General features: G+C 44.3%; 1 protein-coding gene across 1 annotated transcript in view; it reads left to right on the top strand.

Moving 5' to 3' along the window:
- GABRA5 (gamma-aminobutyric acid type A receptor subunit alpha5) overlaps positions 1-27,569 on the top strand; it is a 435,463-nt gene that overhangs the window by 101,719 nt on the left and 306,175 nt on the right. Inside the window, exons 4-5 of the mRNA XM_075336610.1 lie at positions 4,872-4,939; positions 6,814-7,034. Coding sequence (XP_075192725.1) covers positions 4,872-4,939; positions 6,814-7,034 — 289 coding nt within the window. The remainder of the gene's footprint in view (positions 1-4,871; positions 4,940-6,813; positions 7,035-27,569) is intronic.

Here is a 27,569-nt window from a genome sequence, read left to right on the forward strand (position 1 = left end):
TAATTCACAGTCTTAGATCTTAAAATTCACACATCTGCATTCTATCTGAAACCTCGATATAGCTTATCTCTTAGGATTTTACACTGCTGTTGCTCATGCTGAGCATTTTATCCATCCATAATTGATGAATTTTTAGTTTATATCCAATATATCCTGTTTGCCATAAACAATAGTTTAACATTTTAATTAATATAATGAGAATGCAATCTTTCTAACCTGACTGCTGAAGGAAAATATGCTTATTAGAGACGAACGGAATTTTAAAAGTCGAATTCGCCGACTTTCCCTAAAAATTTAATTTGTGCAAATAAATTCATGCAAATCACATAATTTAAAAGATTCTAATTTTCTGTGAAATCTTTATACCATATACAACACTGTGAGTTCCCCTTGGAGTCTATTGAATATGTTTTAACCCTTAGTGACCACGCCAATTCAGACCTTAATGACCTGGCCACATTTTATAAATCTGACCATTGTCACCTTATGCAGTAATAACTCTGGAACGCTTCAATGGATCCCACTGATTCTGAGATTTCTTTGTGACATGTTATACTTTATGTTAGTGATAAATGTAGGTTGATATTTTTGGTGTTTATTTGTGAAAATATCCAAATTTCGGCGAAAATGTTTAAAATTTTGAAGTTTTCAAACTTTCAATTTTTATATCCTGCACCAATTAGTGGGTAATAATAATTAACCTCTTTATGACCCATGACGTACTGGGGTAGGTTAATCTTTGCAGGCAGACTGCCGTAGTCAGTTCTCAACGATCTGCACACATATCAGCTGATTTTAACAGCTGACATGTGTGCCTGCTAGTCGTGAGTGGAATCGCATTCCACCCGCGACAATTAACCCCTTACATCTTGCTGCCAAAATCTGCCATAACGATAACTTACCCGCCCCCATCGGAAGTCACATGACGTGATCACGTGACTTCCAGTTGGTGCCATGGTAGCACAGGGTCATATGATGATGCCTGTAGCTATCATGAGTCACTTTCTCTCAATGCTGGCAGAGGCCAGTGTGTGAGAGTAAAGCACCATATCTGCAGATCTCACCTGTGTAGCTGTGATCTGAAGAAATGGAAGAGTGATCAGATTGCTGATCGCTATAGTCCCCTAAGGGACCTAATAAAATAAAAAGAAGTTAAAAAAGTTGTAAAAAATAAAAAAAATAAATAAACCCCTAAAAGTTCAAATTACCCCTTATTCGCCCCATTGAAAATTAAAAGGTTAAAAAAAACATAAAATATACACATACTTGGTATCGCCGCGTTCAGAAATGCCCGTTCTATCAAAATATAAAATAAATTAATTTGATCGGTAAACGGTGTAGTGGCAAAAAAATTCCAAACGCCAAAATTATATTTTTTGGTTGCCGCAAATTTTGCGCAAAATGCAATAAAAGGCGATCAAAACGTAGCATCTGCACAAAAATTCTACCGTTAAAAACGTCGGCTCAAGATGCAAAAAGTAAGCCACCACTGAGCCATGGATCCAGAAAAAAGAGAATGCTATGGGCTTCGGAAAATGGCGCACAACGTGCGCCACTTTTTTTGGACGAACCTGTGAATTTTTTTAACCCCTTATATACAAGTAAACCTATACATGTTTAGTGTCTACAAACTCGCACCAACCTCAGGCATCACAACAACACATCGGTTTTACCATATAGTGAACATGGTGAATAAAATAACCCAAAAACTGTTGTGCGAGCGCACTTTTTTTTACCGTTTTTCCACACTTGAAATTTTATTGCTGTTTTCCAGTATACTATATGATAAAATGTATGGTTTCATTTAAAAGTACAACTTATCCCACAAAAAACAAGCCCTCATATAGGAAGATTGACAGAAGAATAAAAATATTACGGCTCTCAGAAGAAAGAGAGGAAAGAAAATGGAAAAACGCAAAAATGCTTGGATGGAAGGGATTAAGATTTCCCATTTATATACTTTACATCTACATCATTTTTAAACATTTTATTTTGTTAGGGTATTAGAAGAGTTAAAAGTTTGGCAAGCAATTTCTAATTTTTTCAAGAAATGTAAAAAAATTGTTTCTTTAGGGACCTATTCAGATTGAAATGGACTTTGAGGGGTCTAAATATAGTAAACGCCCCAAAAGGGATACCTTTTTAAAAGCCACAGTGCTCAAAATTGCTGTCAGGATTTTTTTTTTGCCCTTCATTTGCTGCATAGGAATTAATGCAAAATAAAATGAAAAATAACAAAGAAAAATAATTTATCCTATAAAATGTTGTTCTAGTCCAATTTTTTCACTTTTACAAGACACAGACACAGCAGAGTTACCCCATACTCAGTTTGGCCTCTGTTCAGCGGTGTCCATCTTTTCAAAAGTGAACAAAACTGTTGTTGACCACACTTGTGTATGCATAAAAAGACGCATAAAAAGATGGACACCTCCGGATCACAGGCAGATGTGAGGTAAAAGGAACTCCCTCATTTCAGTAAATTTTCCATTGGGAATTTTGGGTGAATCAAGTTTTTCAGAGCTTTACACGTAATCTGTAAGCTACAAGATAAACCAGAGACCCGGCAGCAATCTAGGGGGTACAGCACAGGAACCCCTGCGATCGCCATGATGTACTGGGTATGACATTAGTCAGAATGGCACCGACTTTCATTTCGTATCGAGTGCTTCTAATGTCGGGAAGAGGTTAAGACGAATTGGTCATTATTAATAATAACCTGATCAATACTTCCGTCATAGACGCTCAAAGAACAGGAGACAATGGATATAATACTCGCTTCCAGCAATTCATTGGAGTTCAAACCAGGGTGAATAAGGGCCGTTTCACACATCCGGCTTTTCACTGGATTGGCGGATCCGGCGCACTCCAGTACAGTGTGATACAATGGCAGCGCGGCAACTTCTGGGTCACATGCTCCGGTCACATGACAGCATGTGACTGGAGCTTGTCGCGCTTCCATTGTACTGTATCACACTGTATTGGAGTGCGCCGGATCTGCCAATCCGGTGTAAAGCTGGATGTGTGAAACGGCCCTAACATGTGCTTTATTGAAGTCTACATGTTTTAAAACCCTGTGGTATCTTTATCTTCATCAGGACAAACCATCATCCTCCATAGAACTCATATGCAGGTGGCACAAAATGATGTTTATAAATCCCAAACAAAGATTTTAATTGTCCCGAAAGTGTCCTAAACTCTTTAAAGGGAATCTGTCACCAGGTTTTTGTTCTTCCATCTGACAGTAGCATAATTGTGCATAACTGTACCTCAAATAACAGTAAAAGGTTAATTTATTAGATTTTTTAGAGTTTAGATCTAAAATGTATTTTACTACAGACCAGCCACTTGAGTGGAATTAAAGGGGGGCAATAGCGGGGAAGGTGTCACTTGATGATAAAGTCTCCTATTAGCCCATTTCCTTCTGGTGAAGGAGGATCATATAGTGATTAACAACAATAATGAACATTGTCTGTCATATGTGAGGTCACTAGATATTGGCAAACACTGGGGTTTCTTGCCCAATACCATATAAAGTAGGAACTGTCTTACCCATGTGAAGTATCCTACTTAAAATTATTTCAAATCTTTTTAGATTCAAGATTTAATTCCATTTATACTATTGCTGAACTTGGTATCAAATGGAAAATTTCAAGCTGAACATCAAACTGCAATGTTATATTCTGTATACAGTACATTTAATTTTAGCAAGCTGTTAAGTATGAATAGGCTCACCCCCATGAAGGCTTCTCCTTTGATCCTCTACCACAGCAGTAGTGGGAAGCCTTGAGCTAATGTTTGACTTAGCTAGGAAAGAAGCGTCATTAAGGGAGTTTAAGAGAGTGTAAGGAATGATCAGATTCTCCTGAAGATCATATAATAATTCAATGTGTTGTGTTTCTGCATGTCTCAGTTGCTGCATTGATTTATAAGTGTACTGTGAAAACTAATGTTAGCTGCAAGAATTTTGGGTAACAAAGGGTTAACAATTAGTTGAAAGCTCAGGGAGCGGTTTCAACTTGATACGAGGCTGTGGAAGCGTAGTACATCAGACTGCATGGAGTTCCACCACAGTGAGCATCCGGTAGACAGAATGCAAATTCTACCAGAAGAGGAATCTAAGAAAAGTGGCCGAAGCACCATCCTGGAAGTGAATACAACTTAGTGGGAAGCTAGGAGTGGCCCATATATTAGCATAGTTGTAAACATCGGCAGAACGGAGCTATTGGTAGCCTGAGACTACTGTGAGCTGGACAATGTTGCCCTGTAACGATGGTGTATTCAAAGTTGCCAACCTTTTGTGAAAGATTTAGAGAAAGACCTCTATGTCTTACCTGGAAGAATTTGAAAAGGTAGCTGCTAGTCAGTGAGCAGGTAATAAAGGATTCTGCTGATATTGAACTATGATTGTGAGATGTGTTGAAGATGAAATGTAAAGTACCATCATGTATAACCATCTTTATGAAAACTGGCTAATCCAAATGTGAATACCACCCAGTCTGAGGCCATTTTTGTTATGTCTATGCAACCTCTAAAAGACTGTTGATAATTATAATGGCCTCTCCTGTTTCCTTCTATTTCCCCTCTACTACACTACATCACAGGCTGCTTGCTAGCGACCACCAAGGGAGCAGTACCAATGGGGTAAGGGGAGACATTGTCACAACATCATGTTTCATTGGTATTTAGGGTTTTCCAATCACACAACCAAATGCAATCTACAGGAGCACCATATACCAATGCTGTGTCACATGCTTAACACCTCCCTATGAAAGATATTGATACAGTAAGACATAAACATGGACATTACTGAAATGTCATGAGCATAAACATAGTTCCCACAAATAATCACAATATATTTTTCTTCTTCTTAGAGAGAATTACTCAAGTAAAAACCGACATTTATGTTACAAGCTTTGGACCGGTATCAGATACAGAAATGGTAAGTTGAGAAACATAGAGCGAATTTATGTTCTGAATATTGTAAGCTTAATTTAGCTTATATTTTTAATAATAATTTGTTACAGTTATATTACTTACTGAATTTTAAGGCATCAGGGCCTTGATTCATCATTATATTTGTGTCTGACTTTGTCTAGTTTTTGGAATTTTTCACGTTTTTCACTTGCACTTAATTCTTCTTATCGTTTGCACCTTTTTTTAAGCTTTTTTATAGTTTGTATCCACCCTTTTTTATGTTTTCCATTGCTGAAGGAGTTTCAGATTTACAGATATTTTCCACTTGGTTGCGACGTTTTAAAAAGTTAAAAAATATGGTGTAAACGTCCTCAAGCCCACACATGGAGTTTTTTTTAATTAAGCAATTTACATATACAAAATGTTTTTATGTACTATCCATGTTTGCTTGGATTTCCTCAGGATATACTGAATCCTTCCTATACTTTATAGGTCATTTCGTGCTGGGAAACTGGCTTTAACATGTGTGGTTTAAACCTGGAAATTAGAGCCGCAATGGAGAATTAGGAATTATGACCATCTCTGTACAGTGTTATAGAATGTTTGTATTATAAAGCAACAATTAAAAAATAAATTCTATGAGTCTACAGAATCCTTAAAAATGCATGTTGCCCATGAACCATGAAGGTCACTCAGCTGGATCTCGACCTGGATAAATGGCCAGAGTGAAGTCCAGCCATCACATCCACAGTAATGTCCCCCTTGATGTCAGAGCTGAAAAGGATTGGATGTGTGCCTCCTGCCTTCAATCTAATATAAAATACATTGTATAATTAAATGTAAGTTTTTAAAGCACTATGCCAGCATTTTTTTAAACTTAATACTAGAATGGTGCCACTAATCCAAGTTCTCGGCACCTAGTCTCATACTTAACAGTATCCGTCATCATCTTTTATTGAGCATAAGGGATAAGCACTGCTCAACCATCATAGGTAGGTGCTGTTGGAGTAAATATAGTAAACTGTATAGTGAACCCCAGCACTCAAAATATAGACACAAGTGAGGTAAATTTTGAAATTTTTATTTTGTTTTGATATTCTGCAAAAAGTGTACTAAAAGGGAGAGCAAAAACCCCGACATTTCGGCTGCTGAATCTTTTTTCAAAGTTTTGCTTAAGAAATAAATGAGAGCAGCATGGGTCACAATTGGACTACCATCAAGAATATGGTAAGGGGTGCCCCACTTTTGCAGCTCTTCAAAATCAGCCAAGATAAGAAGGCAGGGGGATGGTAAGTGAGCGGTGTGCCTGAAAGTAGAAGCTTGGGTTTAAGGAAGAGTCCTATGTAGCATTGATGGCAGTGGTAAACGCGGCATTTACCACTGCCACCACTGATACATAGGACCTTGAAAAAGGATCCAGTAGCCGAAATGTGGGATTTTTGCTCCCCCTTTTGGTGCATGTTTTGCAGAATATCCAATCTAAATAAAAATTTCTAAATTTACCTCAATTGTGTCTATACTTGGAGTGCTAGGGCTTGCTATACAATCATATTTTATTGAAGCTGCAGCAGTTTGTGACCTGCTAGAATACTCCAGTGCTTGCTGGTCAATTCAATAGTCACTACTCAATTTAAGTCTATGAATGCCAGGGGCTGTCATAGACTTTCATTGAGAGCTTGTGACTGTTACCTCTCACTTCTAGTCAGTCAGAAATCAGATTAGGGCCACAGCAATGCTGGAAAGAACTGAAGATGGCGACTGGTAAGTATCATATTAGGCTCAGGGAACTTATGTTAGTGGCACGACTCAAGTATTGAAATAAGAAAAAAAAAACGCTTGTATGGCGCTTTATCATGGATTACTTTTTAAAAAGTGACATTCCTTGACTTTGTTTTTCAGGAGTATACCATTGATGTATTTTTCCGCCAGAGCTGGAAGGATGAAAGACTTAGCTTTCAAGGACCTATGCAGCGCCTCCCTCTTAACAATTTACTGGCCAGTAAAATTTGGACACCTGATACTTTTTTTCACAATGGTAAAAAATCAATTGCTCACAATATAACGACCCCCAACAAACTACTGCGACTCGAAGATGATGGCACTCTGCTCTATACAATGAGGTAAGATGAAGTATCAGTGTAAGTAATGGCCTATGAACTACAAATAGGACTAATTACTAGGGATAATCAAATACCTCAAATATTCAGCTATGCCCATATTCGATGAATAGGTCGCCACTATTTGCGAATATTCGATGCACAATGTAAGTCTATGGAAAACCCGAATAGTTGCCGAATATCAACTAATCGGGCTTCCCATAGACTTACATTGCGCATTGAATATTCGCATACCGGCGACCTATTCGTCGAATAGTCGCGAAGCCGAATATTTGTGATATTCGTTTATTCCTACTAATTATCCAATGCAATAAAGCATAGCCGACCAATAGTAATAAGTCTTACAGATAAGAGCCTAATCACTGAGGCAGTGTCATTTGAGCATATTCAGGAATGGGTGACAAATATGGTGAACATTGGGAATAGTAAGAACTGAATGTAATATAACTGATGAGACCAGGAGTAAACAGGGATAAGAACAAGTAGATCACACAGTGCACAGTGCAGAGAGGAACAGTGCAGGGACAGCTGGGACAGAGCAGTGAGAGTCAGAGTGATAGATCAGCCTCTGAAACAATGATGTTTCATTTCAGGGAGGGGTCAGAGGCTGCGGTGACTGTAAACAGAATCTGCCCCGGATGACGCTTTATTTGGGTATCCCACAAAGCACTGAGATTTTCAAACTAATCATCATCAGACAGGAACAAGAAAAAAAATAGTAGTTAAGGAATATGTAGTTAAGTAAAAGTAGGGAGTTTTTAATACAAGTATATTAGAAAATAGCTTAGATGATAGCATCAAATAGATAGGGATTTAATATGAAATTTCCATTTGCCTTTAGACCGCCCGTTTAATGAAGTTTGAGTTTAAACTGGCCACATTTTGGAATAGGGGCTGCAGAGCTGAGTAAAATGTCTTTTTTTGTTTTTACTTTCTCATTTTCATTGCGGAGACAATAGTTTGTAAAGTTTAGGTTAGTATTTCTATTACAGTTCAACTGGGTTTTATCAGAGATTTGTTTCTGGAGTGTGTACTTCTTCCCCTGCATGAGGTTGACCAATCATAAGCAGGATGTATCATGCAGGATAATAAAGAACTCACCCTCCTCTACTCACTGATCTCTGCAGCTGCCTTTGTAAAGATACAGCACAGATGAGTTATGTGCCATTGACTGCAAAGCAAGGAGCGCGCACTTTTTGAACTATTCAGTCATAAGCATATGTGGCAAGTTTTGAGTGCAGACAACTGTGCTTAAACAATGCACATGTCTGGAAGCAGCTTGAAAAGGTACATGCAGTATAATTTTGACTAAAATGGTAAATTCTCTCTAAGAAATGCATATATACCTGTATACAAATCCCATTGAACTGCATAAAATAAAGCTATATGAGCACTCCCTATTGGCAACAGAAAGAATTGTATTTTATAACTGTCTTACAGCCATGGGAAAGCAGAATTTAACAAAATAATTAAATCATCATCAAAGCATGCAGTGTGGTGGGACCTACACTGTGTTCCAAATTATTATGCAAAAAGAGTTTATGAGTGATAAGGTTAGAAATTTTTTGTGTGTCATTCAAACTCATTGATGGTGATGTGTGTCAGGGCTCTTTATATCACTGAAAGCAATTGCATATGCCTGTGCAAATTAGTTTGGAAGGTGTGTCCAAATAAAGGCAAGACTACTTAAGAAGGCTGTTCCACATTATTAAGCAGCCTACATTTTTTGCCAAAATGGGAAAGAAAAAGGATGTGTCGGCTGCTGAGAAGCAACAAATTGTGGAGTATTTAGGTCAAGGCATGACTACAATCAACATTGCAAAGACACTTCATTGTGATCATCGCACAATCAAGAAGTATGTAGCTGATTCACGGCACACACGTGTGCGTGCTGATAAGGAGAAATTGAGGACTCTTTCCAAACAGGCAATTGTGTCAGGTTAAAAGAGCAGCTGCTAAAATGCCTTGTCATAGCAGCAGACAAGTGAAGCTGCTGATGCCTCCAACGTCCCCCGAACAACAAGATGCAGGGTCCTTCAGAGGTTTGCAGCTGTGCGGAAGCCATCCTGTCAACCACCTCTATCCACTGCACACAAGCAGAAACGGCTCCAGTGGGCCAAACGATACATGAAGACTGCCTTCCAAACTGTTTTGTTCACCAATGAGTGCCGTGCAACGCTCGATGGTCCAGATGGATGGAGTGGAGGATGGCTGGTTGATGAACACCCCATGAAAACACGGATAAGGCGCCAACAAGGAGGAGGTGGAGTAATTTTTTGGGCTGGAATCATGGGGAGAGAGATTGCCGGCCCCTTTAGGATCCCTGAAGGGGTAAAGATGAACTCCATAATCTATGTGGAGTTTCTAAAACAGCACTTCCTGCCATGGTTCAGGAGAAAGAACCGTGCATTCCGCAGCAAGATTATTTTCATGCATGATAATGCACCGTCTCATGCTGCAAATAACACATCTGCATCTCTGGCTGCTATGGGCATAAAAGAGGACAAACTTATGGTGTGGCCACCATCTTCCCCTGACCTCAACCACATTGAGAAGCTCTGGAGCATCATCAAAAGAGAGTGTCTATGATGGCGGGAAGCAGTTCACATCTAAGCAACAGCTCTGGGAGGGTATTCTGTCCACATGCAAAACAATTGAAGCACAAACCATCCAAAAACTGACAAATTCAATGGACGAGAGCGTTCAGAAGCTTCTTTCAAACAAGGGGTCCTATGTGCAAATGTAACATCACCTAGAATTAAGTTTTGACTTGCAAACTGTTTGATTTCATTTAATAATAAGCTGATAATGCTTATAATTAGAGTTGAGCGCGGTTCGTGGTTCTCCAGTTCGCGGTTCGAGTGATTTTGGGGGCTGTTCTAGATCGAACTAGAACTTGAGCTTTTTGCTAAAGCTCGATAGTTCTAGTTACGTTCGAGAACGGTTCTAGCAGCAAAAAGCCAAGCTAATTACTAGATGGCTTTCCGCTGTAATAGTGTAAGTCACTCTGTGACTCACACTATTATGAAATTTCAGCGTATAGTGCGCAGGAACAGCGCATTCAGATCACTGCTGCTGGGATAATGGCGATCGCCTTCTTTTTTTTTCCTTGTCTTCCTTCCCTAAGCGCGCGCGTGTAGTGGGGCGGACCAGCATGTCAGCCAATCCCAGACACACACACAGCTAAGTGGACAGCGCTATACAGAATAGGGATAGAAGGTTCTATTAGCCCTTGTAAGGGCTAATTCCAGCAGGGTCAGGTCCGTGGACCGTGGACAGTCAGGTCCGTGGAAACAGATTTTAACAGCTACAGAAGATACCAGCGTCTGTGTAGCAAAGCTCAGGGATTTCCTCGCTGCATTTCCCCATTAGGAGGGATAGAAAGTGAGGCTTCCTTTCCTGTACACTGACCCACAACCCTGCCACTGTACCCTCCTGCCCTTTGCACACTCAAGCTCATTGTTACTAAGCCATTATACTAGCAAACACTGAGTAAACTTAGTGGCATCCTAAAAGTGGCTGTTGGACTTCCATTAGTGTCCCACTGGTGCAAATCTATTTGCAGCACCTCTGCATTGCACACTGAAACTCATTGTTACTAAGCCATTATACTAGCAAACACAGAGTAAACTTAGTGGCATCCTAAAAGTGGCTGTTGGACTTCCATTAGTGTCCCACTAGTGCAAATCTATTTGCAGCACCTCTGCATTGCACACTGAAACTCATTGTTACTAAGCCATTATACTAGCAAACACAGAGTAAACTTAGTGGCAGTCTAAAAGTGGCTGTTGGACTTCCATTAGTGTCCCACTAGTGCAAATCTATTTGCAGCACCTCTGCATTGCACACTCAAACTCATTGTTACTAAGCCATTACACTAGCAAACTATGCTGCCAGTTTAAGGGCCGTAGTTGCATTGTTAGGGATAGTTATTGTTGTTTATTCTGCTGTTAATAAAGATAGACCACCGCTGCAATCTACATGACCTCTCAATTTTTACTACCACATTTTAAGTGCCCAATCTTGTTGCAATCAAAATGAGTGGCAACATGACAGATGCTGGTGGAAAGGGGAAGAGGCGTGTTGGAAAAGGAAAAAAAGGGTTTGTCCATAGGGAAGGTAACAAAGCTCCATTAACATCTGCTGAAGATAGACCATCTTCCAGCAAAAGTAAGATGTCTACTACTTACCGTGGACATTCCGATGTGCTCCCTTTTTTACGGACACGAACAACTGGAACAAAGGTAGATGATGGCCAAAATAAGAAAATGCTTGAATGGATCTCAAGTGGTCCAACAAGTGCCCTCTCCGCCACCTCAACTACCGCATCCAAAAAACACCAGTCCTCTGAGTTGTCATCCCAATCACACTTGCTTTCTCCCAGCTCTGAAGTCTCCATCCGCCCTGCACAGTATGGTGGAACTGAGATGGCTGAGTCTGCAGAGCTGTTCAGTCACACTATAGCCTTGGAATCAGAGGTGTGCTCCCAAGCTACAGTAAGTACAGACCAGGAAATGGTCTGCAGTGATGCCCAGAAACTTTGTGATTCTGATTCAGGCAGTGAGGACCACGTTTCTGAGCATAATGTTGACCCTTATTTACAAACTGTAACACCTGTTGTTATAGACAATGAGGAACATACTGATGACGATGAGACGCAGATACCAGATTGGGATGACAACATAAATATTCGGTCAGGGCAAGAAGAGGCTCGATCTGAGGGTGAGCGGAGTGCAAACATAACAATTGATGAGGAAGTTCTAGATCCCACCTACTGTCATCCCACAGTCAGGCACTCGAGGAGGTCAACACCAACAGATGCGGTGGAGGAGGATGCAACTGACGAAGAAGTTACCTTGCACCTTCCTGGACAGAGTCGGAGCACTGGTAGTACGTTTACAACTGCATCCTCAGCCACCACCCTGCCTCTGAGCACTAGTCGGGGTGGATCAGCAGGTCGCATGCCCTCTAAGCCTTGCCTAGCCTGGTCCTTTTTTGACATAGCAAAAGATCGCCCAAATTATGTGATCTGTAAAATTTGTCGTGATTCTGTTAGTAGAGGGCAAAACCTCAGCAGTTTGACAACTTCTTTCATGAATTGTCACATGAATAAATATCATATGCCCCAGTGGGAAGCTCACTGTGCTGCAATACGGCCTAGTGGAGCGAACCATTCACCGACTGCCCCTTCCAGTGCATCTGCGCGCTCTTCATCTTCTAGGACTGTGGGGACAGCTGTCACACCTGGTTTTCCACGCACAACTTCCACCACTGTAACCGCAACAGGCAGTTTGCTTGGTAGGTCGTCAGTTGGTTTGGAAAGGAAACAAGTGCGTGTGTACAGCTCTCTCAGACATCGATAGCACCAACATTGGATGAAGGCAACATTATGTCTTCGCCTGCACTTTCCTCACAAACCTGCATTTTTCCAGGGACACCCTACTCAACATCGTCTACGCACAGCAGCCAGATCTCTGTCCCCCAGATGTGGAAAAATAAAAGGCCATTTCCTGTGACCCATGACAAAGCTAAGAGGTTGACTTTATCCCTCTGTAGCTCTTGGCTACCGAAATGCTGCCTTTCCGCCTGGTGGACACATAGGATTTTAGAGACCTTATGTCTGTCGCTGTGCCCCAGTACCAGATGCCCAGTCACCACTACTTCTCTAAGAAAAGGTGTGCCCACGCTACACCAGCATGTCGCACACAACATCACCGCTTCCTTGAGAAACTCTGTGTGTGAACGGGTGCATTTCACCACCAATACTTGGACCAGTAAGCATGGACAGGGACGTTACATGTCGCTGACTGGGCACTGGGTAACTATGGTAATAGATGGTGAAGGGTCTGCTGCACAAGTCTTGCCGTCCCCACGACTTGTGTGTCAATCCTCTGTCTGTCCAAGTTCTGCCATTGCTTCTGCCTCCTCCACCTCGTCTGGGTCCTCCACCTCCGCCCCAAGCCTGCCTGGTCAGGCCACCAGCGTTCTAACTGCGCAGAAGGAATCACGCACCCCTCATTACTATGCTGGCAGCAGAGCGCAACGGCATCAGGCGGTCTTTAGCTTGAAATGTCTTGGAAATAAGAGTCACACAGCGGCTGAGTTGTGGGCAGCTCTGGGGACTGAGTTTGGTAAATGGTTGTCTCCACTCAACCCGCTGCCTGGTAAGGCCGTGTGCGACAATGCTGCAAACCTGGGTGTGGCCCTTCGCCTGGGCAAGGTGACACACGTGCCTTGTATGGCTCACGTGTTGAACCTTGTTGTCCAGCAATTTTTAACACTCTATCCCGGCCTAGATGGCCTTCTGAACAGGGCACGAAAACTGTCTGCTCACTTCCGCCGTTCAGCCACTGCTGCAGAGCGACTTGCATCGCTCCAGAAGTCTTTCGGCCTGCCGGTTCATCGCCTGAAATGCGATGTGCCGACTCACTGGAATTCGACTCTCCACATGTTACAGCGACTGTGGCAGCACCGTCGAGCCCTGGTGCAATACGTCATGACGTATAGCCTGGGCCAACGAGATGCAGAGGTGGGGCAGATCACCCTGGTGGAGTGGTCTCAGATCAAGGACCTATGCACCCTTCTGCACAGTTTCGACATGGTGACGAATATGTTTAGCTCTGACAATGACATTATCAGCATGACAATTCCAGTCGTTTACATGCTGGAGCACACGCTAAACACTATTCGGAGTCAGGGGATGGGACAACAGGAAGGGGGGGGAACTACAGGAGGATTCATATGCGCAAGAGACAGCAACATCACCAAGGTCCAGACGTTCATCATCACCAACGCGGCAGGCATGGGACCATGGGGGACAGGGATCAACAAGGGCGCATGGTAGCAGGCGAAATGTTGAGGAAGGTGCAGGAGAACATGAAGAAATGGAGGACGAACTGTCCATGAACATGGAAGACTCAGCGGATGAGGGAGACCTTGGTCAAATTTCAGTTGAAAGAGGTTGGGGGGAGATGTCAGAGGAAGAAAGAACGGTTAGCACCTCTATGCCACAAACACAGCATGGACTTGGTTTGCATGGCTGCGCAAGACACATGAGCGCCTTCTTGCTGCAATACCTCCAACATGACCCTCGTATTGTCAAAATTAGAAGTGATGATGAGTACTGGCTTGCCACACTATTAGATCCCCGGTACAAGTCCAAATTTTGTGACATAATTCCAGCCATAGAAAGGGACGCACGTGTGAAGGAGTATCAGCAAAAGCTGTTACTCAATCTTAGCTCGGCTTTTCCACCAAACAACCCTGGTGCAGGGAGTGAATCTCCCAGTTGTAACTTGACAAACATGGGACGGTCTCGTCATCTTCAACAGTCTACCCGTACCAGCAGCACCGTATGTGGTGCTGGTAACAGCAATTTTATTGAATCTTTTCATAATTTCTTTAGACCGTTCTTTGCAAGGCCACCAGAGACAACAAGTCTGACACATAGTCAATGGCTGGAGAGGATGATACAGGAGTATCTAGAAATGAACATTGATGCCATGACTTTGCAAATGGAGCCTTGCTCATTTTGGGCTTCAAATCTTGAAAAATGGCCAGAGTTCTCCACTTACGCCTTTGAGATCTTGTCGTGTTTAGCTGCCAGCGTTGTCTCTGAACGTGTCTTCAGTGCTGCTGGGTGTGTGCTGACAGATAAGTGCACGTGTCTCTCCAGTGACAATGTGGTCCGACTAACGTTCATCAAAATAAACAAGTCATGGATCCACAAGGAATTTACTACCCCTGTGTCATCCTGGGGAGAGTAAATGCTTGTGGATTTTTAATGTTCTTGATGCAAATCTAGCTGTAAAGTGTACAACTGGGGCACAAGTGCTGCCAATGATTGGGTGGGTGTATGTGGGGCACAATTTTTGGAAAAAAGGGAGACTCCGCTTGGAGTAACCCTTGCTTACATTGTTTTTAAAAATGATCCAAGATGCACAGAGCTGGGATCAGGAAAGACTTTGTTACCTACCCCGGTGTCATCCTGGGGACTGTTAAGTATGGCGTATTTTTCAATGTGCTTGTTGCAAATCTAGCTGTGAAGTGTACAACTGGGGCACATGTGCTGCCACTGAATGGTGGGTGTGTGTAGGGCCCAATTTTTGGAAAAAAGGGAGACTCCACTTGGAGTAACCCTTGCTTACATTGTTTTTAAAAATTATCCAAGATGAACAGAGCTGGGATCAGGAAAGACTTTGTTACCTACCCGGTGTCATCCTGGGAACGGTTAAGTATGGCATATTTTTGAATGTGCTTGATGCAAATCTAGCTGTGAAGTGTACAACTGGGGCACAAGTGCTGGCACTGAAGGGGTGGGTGTGTGTGTGGCCCAATTTTTGGGAAAAAGGGAGACTCCGCTTGGAGTAACCTTGCGGTGATTTACATGATTTTAGAATGGCATGCCATTCCTATATCTGTGTCTCCTCCTCTTTTTCCTTGTCCACCTCTTTTGTTTTCGCATGAGTATATGTCCTTGTCACTTTCCCATGTGTTTGTGTTGTGTTGTGAGTTGTTTGTCACCTTTTGGACACCTTTGAGGGTGTTTTCTAGGTGTTTTTATGTGTTTGTGATTGCCTCCCATTGTTTCCTATGCGGTTCGAGTGTTTTGCCGAATTGGTTCGCTGAACCGAACTCGAACGAGACCTCCGTTCGGTGAACCGAACTCGAGCCGAACCACGGCCGGTTCGCTCATCTCTACTTATAATGTCGCAGTTGACCATTTTGTTTTTCAAAATAAAAAGGTTGAAAACTCTGCTGTGCATAATAATTTGGAACATGCATTTTCAGTGCATTTTTAGTGTTTATTATTTTTAAAAATATACTGTTTTCATTGGCAGTTTGATCAAAAACATTTCAATTGTACTCGAATAGTAGATGACTGGAAAATAACAATGACTGCAATTCATAAAGTTAATTTAGGAAAATATGAAAAAAATATTTTTGCATAATAATTTGGAACACAGTGTATATCTTTGGTGGAATGATTATGTACATTTATAGTGTGATGGGACTACTATCCCACATCAAGGCTAAAGCATTGTATTAGGTTGTTTCTTCACCTGCTTGAAATGTTGGTTGGGAAATCTAAAGCAGGACTCACTAGAAAATCAGTAATATTGAACAGTCATGAAACTTGGGGGCTCTATTACAGATTTTGCATTGAGGACCATGAGCTTCAATTTAATCCACTGTTTGCAACCTAACCATTACATTTTCTTGATTTGTGTTCAGAGATATTTGTTATAATTAGTGATGAGCGAGCACACTTACTCGAGTGGAGCTGATCAGACACTTGTATGGGCTTGACTCGAGTAATGAGTATAATGAAAGTCAATGATGGGCAGTTTGGCTCTCTACCCACATATAGCCAGCCATAAACAGAGCATTTCTGGGGGAAGGCGTTTTTTTTGGGGGGGAGGGGGGGAGGGCGCGACACATTACAATTGAAAACTTTGTTTTAACCCCCAGTGTGAGCCTTTCAGAGACTGCATCATTTATGAAGCAAGCCTGTGCTTTGTCTTTGTTGTTTCATGAACGACGCATCCAAGCCCTCGTGATCCTCGGCCGAGCACTGCGAGTACCTGAGCACCCCGATGTTTGATCAAGTATCGAGCAGCAGTGAGCTCATTTGCCTATTATTAGTTAAAATATCTGGGCATACAGAATATTAATAAATATTACAATATAAAATATCACCTTTATGTACTCAATATATTTTGGATAAGCTGTAACTTCACATTATACTTGACTCATTTATGTCATCAACCTACAGAAGGATACTAAAGAAATTAATAGGTTTAATGGGTTTCGCATGCAAAAAATAGAAATGTTCCAATTAGATTAATCTTTTAGCCCAATGATTCTGTATATAGAAATTACAGGTATATGTTTCTTATGTCACTCCTACTGTGATTTTGATTGAAATACCAGAACATCCACCTTATGTATCAAGTACTAACAGAGATGCAAATACAACAATTTCAACAAGACCCCGCTTACCATAGAATAATGCCATTTCATTATATAACACAGGCCTTTGGGTCCCAGGTCATGATCTGCTACCTCTACACCTCTGGACATGCTCAATAGAGTTATCTCAACTCCTAGATAATTGTATACAGTTAGCAGAGTCGTTCTTATGTAGACCAGGCAATAAGAAATAGTGCAATACTGGCATCTTCTCTAACAGAGAAAAACAGTTCTTATTAGCTGTTCTCCACAATGGTAAGAATTACTCCATTTGTCCTATACAAATGGTCCGAAACCATGGAACTGAGAACCATGCTTGTGTGTCCCTTGGCATATGGGATGGATCAAGGTAATCACCAGTGGGCACCATAACAAGTATTAATAATTCATAAATGTAAAAACTATGTTTTGTGTGAAGTAACATAGAAACTAAACAGTTAACCATGGCAAACCCCTTTAACGCAACCAATGTAATACAAAAAAAAGCAATTTACATTGATATATTCTCATGTGCTTTAGAAAGCCTAACTAGTTATTGTTTACTGTTCATGACACTTTTTTTTTGTTTTTTTTCACATTTACAGTTTTATGAACACTAAAATTTTTTTTTTCCATTCTATCATTCATCATAAAGAAAGTCAGGCATTGAAATAAGCCATTTCAGCCTTTTCTATGAAATATTTGGCTGTCTTGGACATCAGCTGTCCATTACTGCAATAGTTAAATACCGTATTTTTTGCTTTATAAGACGCACCTGATTATAAGACACACCCCCAAATTTGGTGAAGGAAACGAGATTTTTTTTTTTATGTTAAATGGGGTCCATCTTATAATGCCAGTGTCAGTCTAACAAATCATATAGGGTATATGTCCCTCATAGCCCCCATCCTAAAATTATCCCCCTTAATCTGGATATGGCCCCCCTATATTGAATATAGCCCCGTTGTGCTGGCACACGTTCCCCATGTGCTGCCTATGGCCCCCTAAGGATTGCACACGTTCCCCTGTGCTGCCTATGGCCCCCTATGGATTGCACACATTCTCCTGTGCTGCCTATGGCCCCCTATGGATTGCATACGTTCCCCTGTGCTGTCTATGACCCCCTATGGATTGCACACATTCCCTGTGCTGCCTATGGCCCCCTATGGATTGCATACGTTCCCCTGTGCTGTCTATGACCCCCTATGGATTGCACACATTCCCTGTGCTGCCTATGGCCCCCTATGGATTGCACACATTCTCCTGTGCTGCCTATGGCCCCCTATGGATTGCATACGTTCCCCTGTGCTGTCTATGACCCCCTATGGATTGCACACATTCCCTGTGCTGCCTATGGCCCCCTATGGATTGCATACGTTCCCCTGTGCTGCCCATGGTCCCCTATGGATTGCATACGTTCCCCTGTGCTGCCTATGGCCCCCTATGGATTGCACACATTCCCTGTGCTGCCTATGGCCCCTATGGATTGCATATGTTCCCCTGTGCTGCCCATGGTCTCCTATGGATTGCATACGTTCCCCTGTGCTGCCCATGGCCCCCTATGGATTGCACACATTCCCTGTGCTGCCTATGGCCCCCTATGGATTGCACATATTCCCCTGTGCTGCCTATGGCCCCCTATGGATTGCATATGTTCCCCTCTGCTGCCTATGGCCCCCTATGAATTGCATACGTTCCTCTGTGCTGCCTATGGCCCCCTATGGATTGCACACATTCTCCTGTGCTGCCTATGGCCCCCTATGGATTGCATATGTTCCCCTCTGCTGCCTATGGCCCCCTATGAATTGCATACGTTCCTCTGTGCTGCCTATGGCCCCCTATGGATTGCACACATTCTCCTGTGCTGCCTATGGCCCCCTATGGATTGCATATGTTCCCCTGTGCTGCCCATGGTCCCCTATGGATTGCATACATTCCCCTGTGCTGCCCATGGCCCCCTATGGATTGCACACATTCCCTGTGCTGCCTATGGCCCCCTATGGATTGCACATATTCCCCTGTGCTGCCTATGGCCCCCTATGGATTGCATATGTTCCCCTCTGCCGCCTATGGCCCCCTATGGATTGCATACGTTCCTCTGTGCTGCCTATGGCCCCCTATGGATTGCACACATTCCCCTGTGCTTCCTATGGCCCCCTATGGATTGCACACATTCCCCTGTGCTGCCTATGGCCCCCTATGGATTGCATACGTTCCCCTGTGCTGCATATGGCCCCCTATGGATTGCACACATTCCCTGTGCTCCTATGACCCCCTATGGATTGCATACGTTTCCCTGTGCTGCCCATGGTCCCCTATGAATTGCATACATTCCCCTGTGCTGCCTATGGTCCCCTATGGATTGCATACGTTCCCCTGTGCTGCCTATGACCCCCTATGGATTGCACATGTGACGCCCTGGCACAGCCAGGTTGTCACAGAAAGCGTTAATCCTCCTTGGTAATCTGATCTCACACCGGTGCAGCCAGACAAAGCACAGCCCCCAGTGTAAGAGAAAAGCAGAGGAGAGGGGAGGGGCTGGAGCAGACAGTGTGTGGAGAGGAGACAGGAGAGAGGTCTGGAGTTAGCTCCCAGGCTGGGAGTGAAGCGTTCTCCAAAAGGGCCGGGGCAGGCCGTAGTGAGGAAGGGGCCAGAACAGGTAGCCGGAGCCGGGCGGTGGCCCCTCGGTACCTGGGTACCCGGATCACTACAGGGGAGTGATTCCGTCCCCGGCTGAGGAGAAAGAGGAAGAGAGAGGAGAAAAAGGCACTTTGCTGCAGGGAAGGAACAACAAGGGCTGCTGCACCGTGTGTGGGACACTAACACCCCCGTACCGAAGGCTGCGGACACCGGCAATTCTTAGTTCACCAGTGACTCCGTGTGACTTTCTTGTGAGTACACCCGTGCCCTCGGGCACCGCACTGCAGCACTGCGCCCTGCTCCCTGCTTACCCCATCACCGGGCCCCGGGATCACCAACCCCTACCCACGGAGGGGCAACACAACACCTAGCTGCTCCGCTTCACCATCCCCGGGATCCCCGTATTGAGCAGCGGTGGTGCTACACATCACCACAACCGTGGGTGGCGTCACGGACAATATCCCAACACCCAAATACCCCCTTTTACTGTGGAGCCTGGGATCACAGACCGGGTCACGCCACCGTGATACCCGCAGAAGTGACTCTGTGGCCCGGATCTGAGTAACCCCTGGTCCCCGGGCGACACATTTGGCGTCACGAACAGAATCGAGCCCATCCAGTCACCTGGAGGAAGTGCGCCTTGCCCCGTCCATCAGCGGCGTCCCGCTGAGGAAAAATCCAGAAGTCCGCCATTTTAGCCGCCATTTTAGGCGCCAAAAACAGCTTGGCGCCTTCTCCGAGCGGCGGGCGCGAAAAAGAGGCTCCGCCCCCTGAGAACGCGGGCGGAAGTGAAGCTCCGGAGGACCGGAAGCGAAAGGGAAACTTTAAAAAGTTGCTGGAAGGACTGCTCCCGAGTACCAAGGGGGAGCAGGAAGAAGGAACCGCAGCTTATGTGACAAGGACTGTAAAGGCAGGGACACCAGGACTCTGCCAACGTTTGGTTCCTGGAGAGGCCGCCGCAGCGATGCACCGACCCGTTACCCCTGTTACCGGTAGCGGAGCCCGCAGCGCCTGTTGGGGAGGACCCAGACCTGGGGTCCCCAGGCCTCACCTTTGTCACCACCCTGCCACCGGCCCCGGCAGTCCGCCCGGCCGCGACGGAGATGACGACGGCTCCGGCAGTCCGCCCAGCCGCAACGGCAGCAAAGTACCGGTCCCGTTGACCAATCTGGAACCGTTTCTGGACTGGGGTCAAGGGGTGCTGCCTGGGTTTTAGGAGCAGCACCAAGGCTAGGTTGTTTGGGTGGGTGACTAAAGGACCCGTCACGTTGACATTATTAAAAGTGTTATTTGTTGTTGCAACGTTGAAGTAATGTGCATCCCGTTGTGGGAAGATTGAAAATGCATGTGTGAAAATGTTTAAAATGTTTTATCCTTTTTCCAGTTTTAATAAATGTCGGTGCCTAGACGGGCCGTGTTTTACCAAGGGGGTGTGTGACGCCCTGGCACAGCCAGGTTGTCACAGAAAGAGTTAATCCTCCTTGGTAATCTGATCTCACACCGGTGCAGCCAGACAAAGCACAGCCCCCAGTGTAAGAGAAAAGCAGAGGAGAGGGGAGGGGCTGGAGCAGACAGTGTGTGGAGAGGAGACAGGAGAGAGGTCTGGAGTTAGCTCCCAGGCTGGGAGTGAAGCGTTCTCCAAAAGGGCCGGGGCAGGCCGTAGTGAGGAAGGGGCCAGAACAGGTAGCCGGAGCCGGGCGGTGGCCCCTCGGTACCTGGGTACCCGGATCACTACAGGGGAGTGATTCCCCGTCCCCGGCTGAGGAGAAAGAGGAAGAGAGAGGAGAAAAAGGCACTTTGCTGCAGGGAAGGAACAACAAGGGCTGCTGCACCGTGTGTGGGACACTAACACCCCCGTACCGAAGGCTGCGGACACCGGCAATTCTTAGTTCACCAGTGACTCCGTGTGACTTTCTTGTGAGTACACCCGTGCCCTCGGGCACCGCACTGCAGCACTGCGCCCTGCTCCCTGCTTACCCCATCACCGGGCCCCGGGATCACCAACCCCTACCCACGGAGGGGCAACACAACACCTAGCTGCTCTGCTTCACCATCCCCGGGATCCCCGTATTGAGCAGCGGTGGTGCTACACATCACCACAACCGTGGGTGGCGTCACGGACAATATCCCAACACCCAAATACCCCCTTTTACTGTGGAGCCTGGGATCACAGACCGGGTCACGCCACCGTGATACCCGCAGAAGTGACTCTGTGGCCCGGATCTGAGTAACCCCTGGTCCCCGGGCGACACACACACATTCCCTGTGCTGCCTATGGCCCCCTATGGATTGCATATGTTCCCCTGTGCTGCCTATGGCCCCCTATGGATTGCGCACACATTCCCCTGTGCTGCCTATTAACCCTATGGATTGCATACGTTCCCCTGTGCTGCCTATGACCCCCTATGGAGTGCACACATTCCCTGTGCTGCCTATGGCCCCCTATGGATTGCATACGTTCCCCTGTGCTGCCCATGGTCCCCTATGGATTGCATACATTCCCCTGTGCTGCCTATGGCCCCCTATTGATTGCACACATTCCCTGTGCTGCCTATGGCCCCCTATGGATTGCATACATTCCCCTGTGCTGCCTATGGGGCCCTATGGATTGCATATGTTCCCCTGTGCTGCCTTTAGCCCCCTATGGATTGCATATGTTCCCCTGTGCTGCCTATGGCCCCCTATGGATTGCATATGTTCCCCTGTGCTGCCTATGGCCCCCTATGGATTGCACACGTTCCCTGTGCTGCCTATGTTCCCCTATGGATTGCACACATTCCCATGTGTTAGATATCACCCCCATGCTGCTGCCCATAGTAAAATAAAACACTTTCCTTACCTCCTCCAGCGCTGATCTTCCTCCTGTCTCCCTCCGTGTTTCTCTTCCTCCCCTTCCTGGTTCTTGGTGCCGATCATGTGATCGGCACAGCAGAGTGAGATCATCGCTGCGTGCCTGATCACAGTTGAAGCAGGAACACCAGGGAGAAACGCTGGAGGGGGTAAGTAAAGCTTTTGTATTTTAGGATGAGCAGCAGCATGGGGGCCATATCTAACAGAGGGGATCATGTGCGATCACAGGGGGACGCAGGCTCATATAATTTGCACCGCTCCCCCAGCCCATCACTGCGGTGCGATTTCAGCACCATGGTGATGGACAGCGGCTGTGCAAATTATATGAGCGGGAGCAGGAGATCTAATGCTGCCGCTTACAGCGTTCACCTGCCCCCAGCAGCGCTCCAGAGCAGACCCTGCAGTGTATATATATATATATATATATATATATATATATATATATATATATATATATATATATATATATATATATATATATATATATATATATATATATATATATATATATATATATATATATATATATATAAACACACCCCTTCCCCCCCTTTATTCGGCTTATAAGACGCACCCCCTACTTTCCCCTAAAATTTGGGGGAACAAAAGTGTGTCTTATAAAGTGAAAAATACGGTAATTTATTTATTTTTATAGCTTCTATATTTCTATATCAATATTAATCAAATCTGTATCTGTTGAGTATTATAGGATACATTCTGTAGTATCTTTTTACTGTTTTATTTTTGTTTAGAAGTTGTAAGTTATTGCAATCCAGCACTTAAGATGTCAAACACAACATCTAATACAGAGAAAAGAGCTGTAAATTTATGGCTAGCTTCTGTATCTTCATCAATCTTCCATCATTTACCACTAATCTCCACTTAATAGATGGCTTACACAACAACGTCCAGTTGATGCTTTACAATTACAACATTATTGTTAATCTAAGTCAATAGTAAGGACATTTACAATGTGGAAATGGCAATTACCAAGCAGTAAAATTAACAAGCTACATCCACAAATAGCTTCCAAGGATGATCAACTGTTAAATGAGTGACATAAAGGAAATTCAATGTACTGAAAAATTTGTGAGATTGCTCCATAACAATGAACTTCATAGAGGATACTTGCAGTAATAATGCCTTAAGTACTGTAAATGGCACCCAAATTATGCAACGGATCTAGAGAAGGTCAATAATTGTATTTTCAGTAATATATATATAAAAGTAAGCAATTTATAAAAAAAAAAAATCTATAACAAATGGGGTTTGTCCCAGTATTTCTTCTATGAACATGAGTAAATAAATATGTCATCAGGATAGATCCAGCAAATTGATTAAATAAATCTGGTATAATGGGTGAAGGATAAGGATTGTGGACCTTGAATTTATTAATCTCTCCAAAGTATTTAAAGTCATTTGATACTTATCTAACTTTAGCAATCTTTTGCAATGTATAAAATGATCCACCAAGTTCAGAAAGTTCTTAAAATTTGCTCTGTCCTGGGGTAGCAGGCACAGCTCTGTACTGGAGCAGCCGCCACTGCTCTGTGTTGGTGCTTGCTGCAGGTGGTGAGGCACTGGCCATTCTGAAGATGGAGGCAGTGAAGGCATCAAAGAAATGGTGGTTGGAGTCGACGCGTGCGCAGATGAGAGCTTGAGCCGAGAGCTCCATCGACACATGTGCTGACTCTGGGCACCATTATTTGAAAGCCCTTACTGCCAACATCTTTAGATGCCTCGCTGCCCGCCACACAGAGCAGGGCCGCCCACCGCACACAGAGCCACAAAGAGCAGGGCCGACCGCCTCACGGAGCTGCATAGAGTAGGGCTGCCTGCTGCACAGAGCTACACAGAGCAGCACTGCAGAGAGCAGCATAGCGCACAGTATTGCCCTGCCTCCTGTGACCCCTCTTCACCACCCCCCGATAAGCTACATTCGGATTTTAAGATGCACCCCTCATTTTCCTCCCAAATTTTTGGGAGGAAAAGTGCGTCTTATAATCCGAAAAATATGCGATATTTAAATATATTTAGATTTTTTTATCATCCTTATTTTCTACTTAACTGCTCATTTTTTCAGTAAAATTATACTATAAAACGAATGCGAGCAGTTTGTGAAATTCTAATCCTATAATTTTTATTAAGAACTTTTACTTTATTGCAATGGTCTCTATATTAATCCCATAACTTCTGAAACTATACTTAAGATGGGAAACAATCATGTAGTTTTTTATGCAGCTTTTTTGAGCCAATACCAGAAATGTCTAACAGGCAGGAGAAGTAAAAGTCCTTCTTTCATATCTCCTATTTATTTTTTGGGGGTTTTGATAATCTGATGCAGTTTATATGCAGAATAAATTAAAATAGATTATGTTCCATAGGCTCCCTTCCAAAATAAATTTACGTCCAAGACTTAGAATAAGTGGAAACCTTAAGGCCGCTTTACACGCTGCGATATCGTGACCGATATCGCTAGCATGCGTACCCGCCCCCATCGGTTGTGCGACATGGGAAAATCGCTGCCCGTGGCTCACAACATCGCGCGGACCCGTCACACTACTTACCTGCCTAGCAACGTCGCTGTGACCGGCGAACCGCCTCCTTTCTAAGGGGGCGGTTCGTTCAGCTTCACAGCGATATCACAGCAGCGTCACTGAACTACCGCCCAAAAGAAGCGGAGGGGCGGAGATGAGCGGGACGTAACATCCCACCCACCTACTTCCTTCCTCATTGCGGGCGCACGCAGGTAAAGTGAGATTCCTCGTTCCTGGAGTGTCACACATAGCGATGTGTGCTGCTGCAGGAACGAGGAACTACATCGCTAGCTGCAGCAGCAGCGATAATCGAGAATAGGGGGGTATGTCACCGATGAGCGATTTTGAACGTTTTGCGACGATTCAAAATCGCTCATAGGTGTCACACGCAACGACATCGCTAAAGTGGCCGGATGTGCGTCACAAATTCCGTGACCCCAACGAGATCGCTTGAGCGATGTCACAGCGTGTAAAGCGGCCTTTAGTCTATACCTCTGAATTCTGACATAAAGCCAGATAACGAAAAACAATTTCAAAGGAGAATTGTATCAATTAGATGCAAAAAACAAATATTTAGACCATCAGGACTCCATTTCATCAAAGTTTTTAATTTTTCATGTCAGTCCAAAAATGTTGAGACTTTTGCCATTTTCACACCAATTTCACCCAGCTACACCAAAATGGGCTAAACTGTGGCAAGATAGGGGTGCATTGTGGGTGCTACTCCACAGCTCTCCCTATTTCTGAAGAGTTGTGGCATTCCTTATACCAGAAATCTTACTCTAGTCTAAGGCAGGCTTTGCACATTACGACATCGCATGCCGATGCTGCGATGTCGAGTGTGATAGTCCCCGCCCCCGTCGTACGTGTGATATCTTGTGATAGCCGCCGTAGCGAACATTATAGCTATGGCAGCTTCACATGCACTCACCTGTCCTGCGACGTCGCTCTGGCCGGCAAACCGCCTCCTTCCTAAGGGGGCGGGTCGTGCGGCGTCACAGCGACGTCACACGGCAGGCGGCCAATAGCAATGGAGGGGCGGAGATGAGCAGGATGTAAACATCCCGCCCACCTCCTTCTTTCTCATAGCAGCCGGGACGCAGGTAAGGTGATGTTCCTCGCTCCTGCGGCTTTACACACAGAGATATGTGCTGCCGCAGGAACGAGGAACAACATCGTACCTGTTGCTGCACTGGCATTATGGAAATGTCGGAGACTACACCGATGATACGATAAAGACGCTTTTGCGCTCGTTCATCGTATCAAAAAGGTTTTACACACTATGACATCGCAAGTGACGCCGGATGTGCGTCACTTTCGATTTGACCCCACCGACATCGCACCTGTGATGTCGTAGTGTGCAAAGCCGGCCTAAGAATGGGGTAAGATCAGAGGAAAGGTGCACAAAGGCGCATGCCACTTGGCAGACCGATAAGCCTCTTAATGATTCAGAAGCATCTGATTCCACAATGTCTTCTTATCAAGACAAGAGTGAATATTGCTGATCTTGATGAATTGGGCCAATGTCCTGATCTGGAGCAAAGAGTCAGAATATTACCTACTGCAATTTGTACAGATTTTGGTTCATTACTAGGAAAATTAAAGAAAATGCCTTCAATACGAATCTGTTCCTAACTTTCCTTTGCTTCTAAACTCTTGGAACTCTTTGAAGGGCAACTGAACTTTTATACTTTTGTTATCAATTCTGATTAGTCCTGTTACATTCCTTAGTTCACTGATCTTTCAAACCAAAGAGGCAGTAGGGCCCAGTTTATCCTCGAGTTTGAGAAGAGAAATGTACAAACATAAAATTTCAGTTGCGTGTACATGGATGTGTTTGCATTTGAGCTATGTGCAAACTGTCTTAAGAGCAAGCATTATTGAGAGCAAGCATTATTGAGAGCAAGCAAACAGTGTGTCCACCCATATCCTGTCCACCGCCATTAACCTGCAAACGGCGGCAGCTATAGGAATAGAAGTGATGTCTAGGTATAGTAAAGTAGCCATGCGCTACGCAATGAAACCTATAGCGCCACCTGGTGGAAAATATCGGAGTTAGCATTTTTATCTCGAAAACGGATCTAGATAGAGAAAAAAAAGTGAATTACAAAGTTGTAGGGCATCATCAATTCAATACGAATTGACACCTTGCATACAGAAATGCTTTGATTAGAACGTGTAAAATTCACAAACCTGCGGACGTGAAGCGATACCTCATGGAGACCTTCCTATAAGTCATTGGGTATGGTGGCTGCATGGAGTGGCCTCCACGCTCACCTGACCTGACCCCATTGGACTTCTTTCTGTGAGGTCACATCAAACAGCAGGTGTATGCGACCCCTCCACCAACATTGCAGGACCTAAGACGACGTATCACAGATGCTTGTGCAAACATGCAAACCTACCATATTACACAACATGCAGCAAGATACAGTATGCTGTCCAGAGTCCAGATGTACATTGCAGCTGACGGTGGCCACTTTGAGCATCAAAGTTAAATGAGCGCCATATGCGTGACCAGCATTCAAAGTTTTGGGGGGTCATGGGTTTCATATCATAG

This window comes from Anomaloglossus baeobatrachus, chromosome 2 (genome assembly GCF_048569485.1).
Source record: "Anomaloglossus baeobatrachus isolate aAnoBae1 chromosome 2, aAnoBae1.hap1, whole genome shotgun sequence".
NCBI lineage: Eukaryota > Metazoa > Chordata > Amphibia > Anura > Aromobatidae > Anomaloglossus > Anomaloglossus baeobatrachus.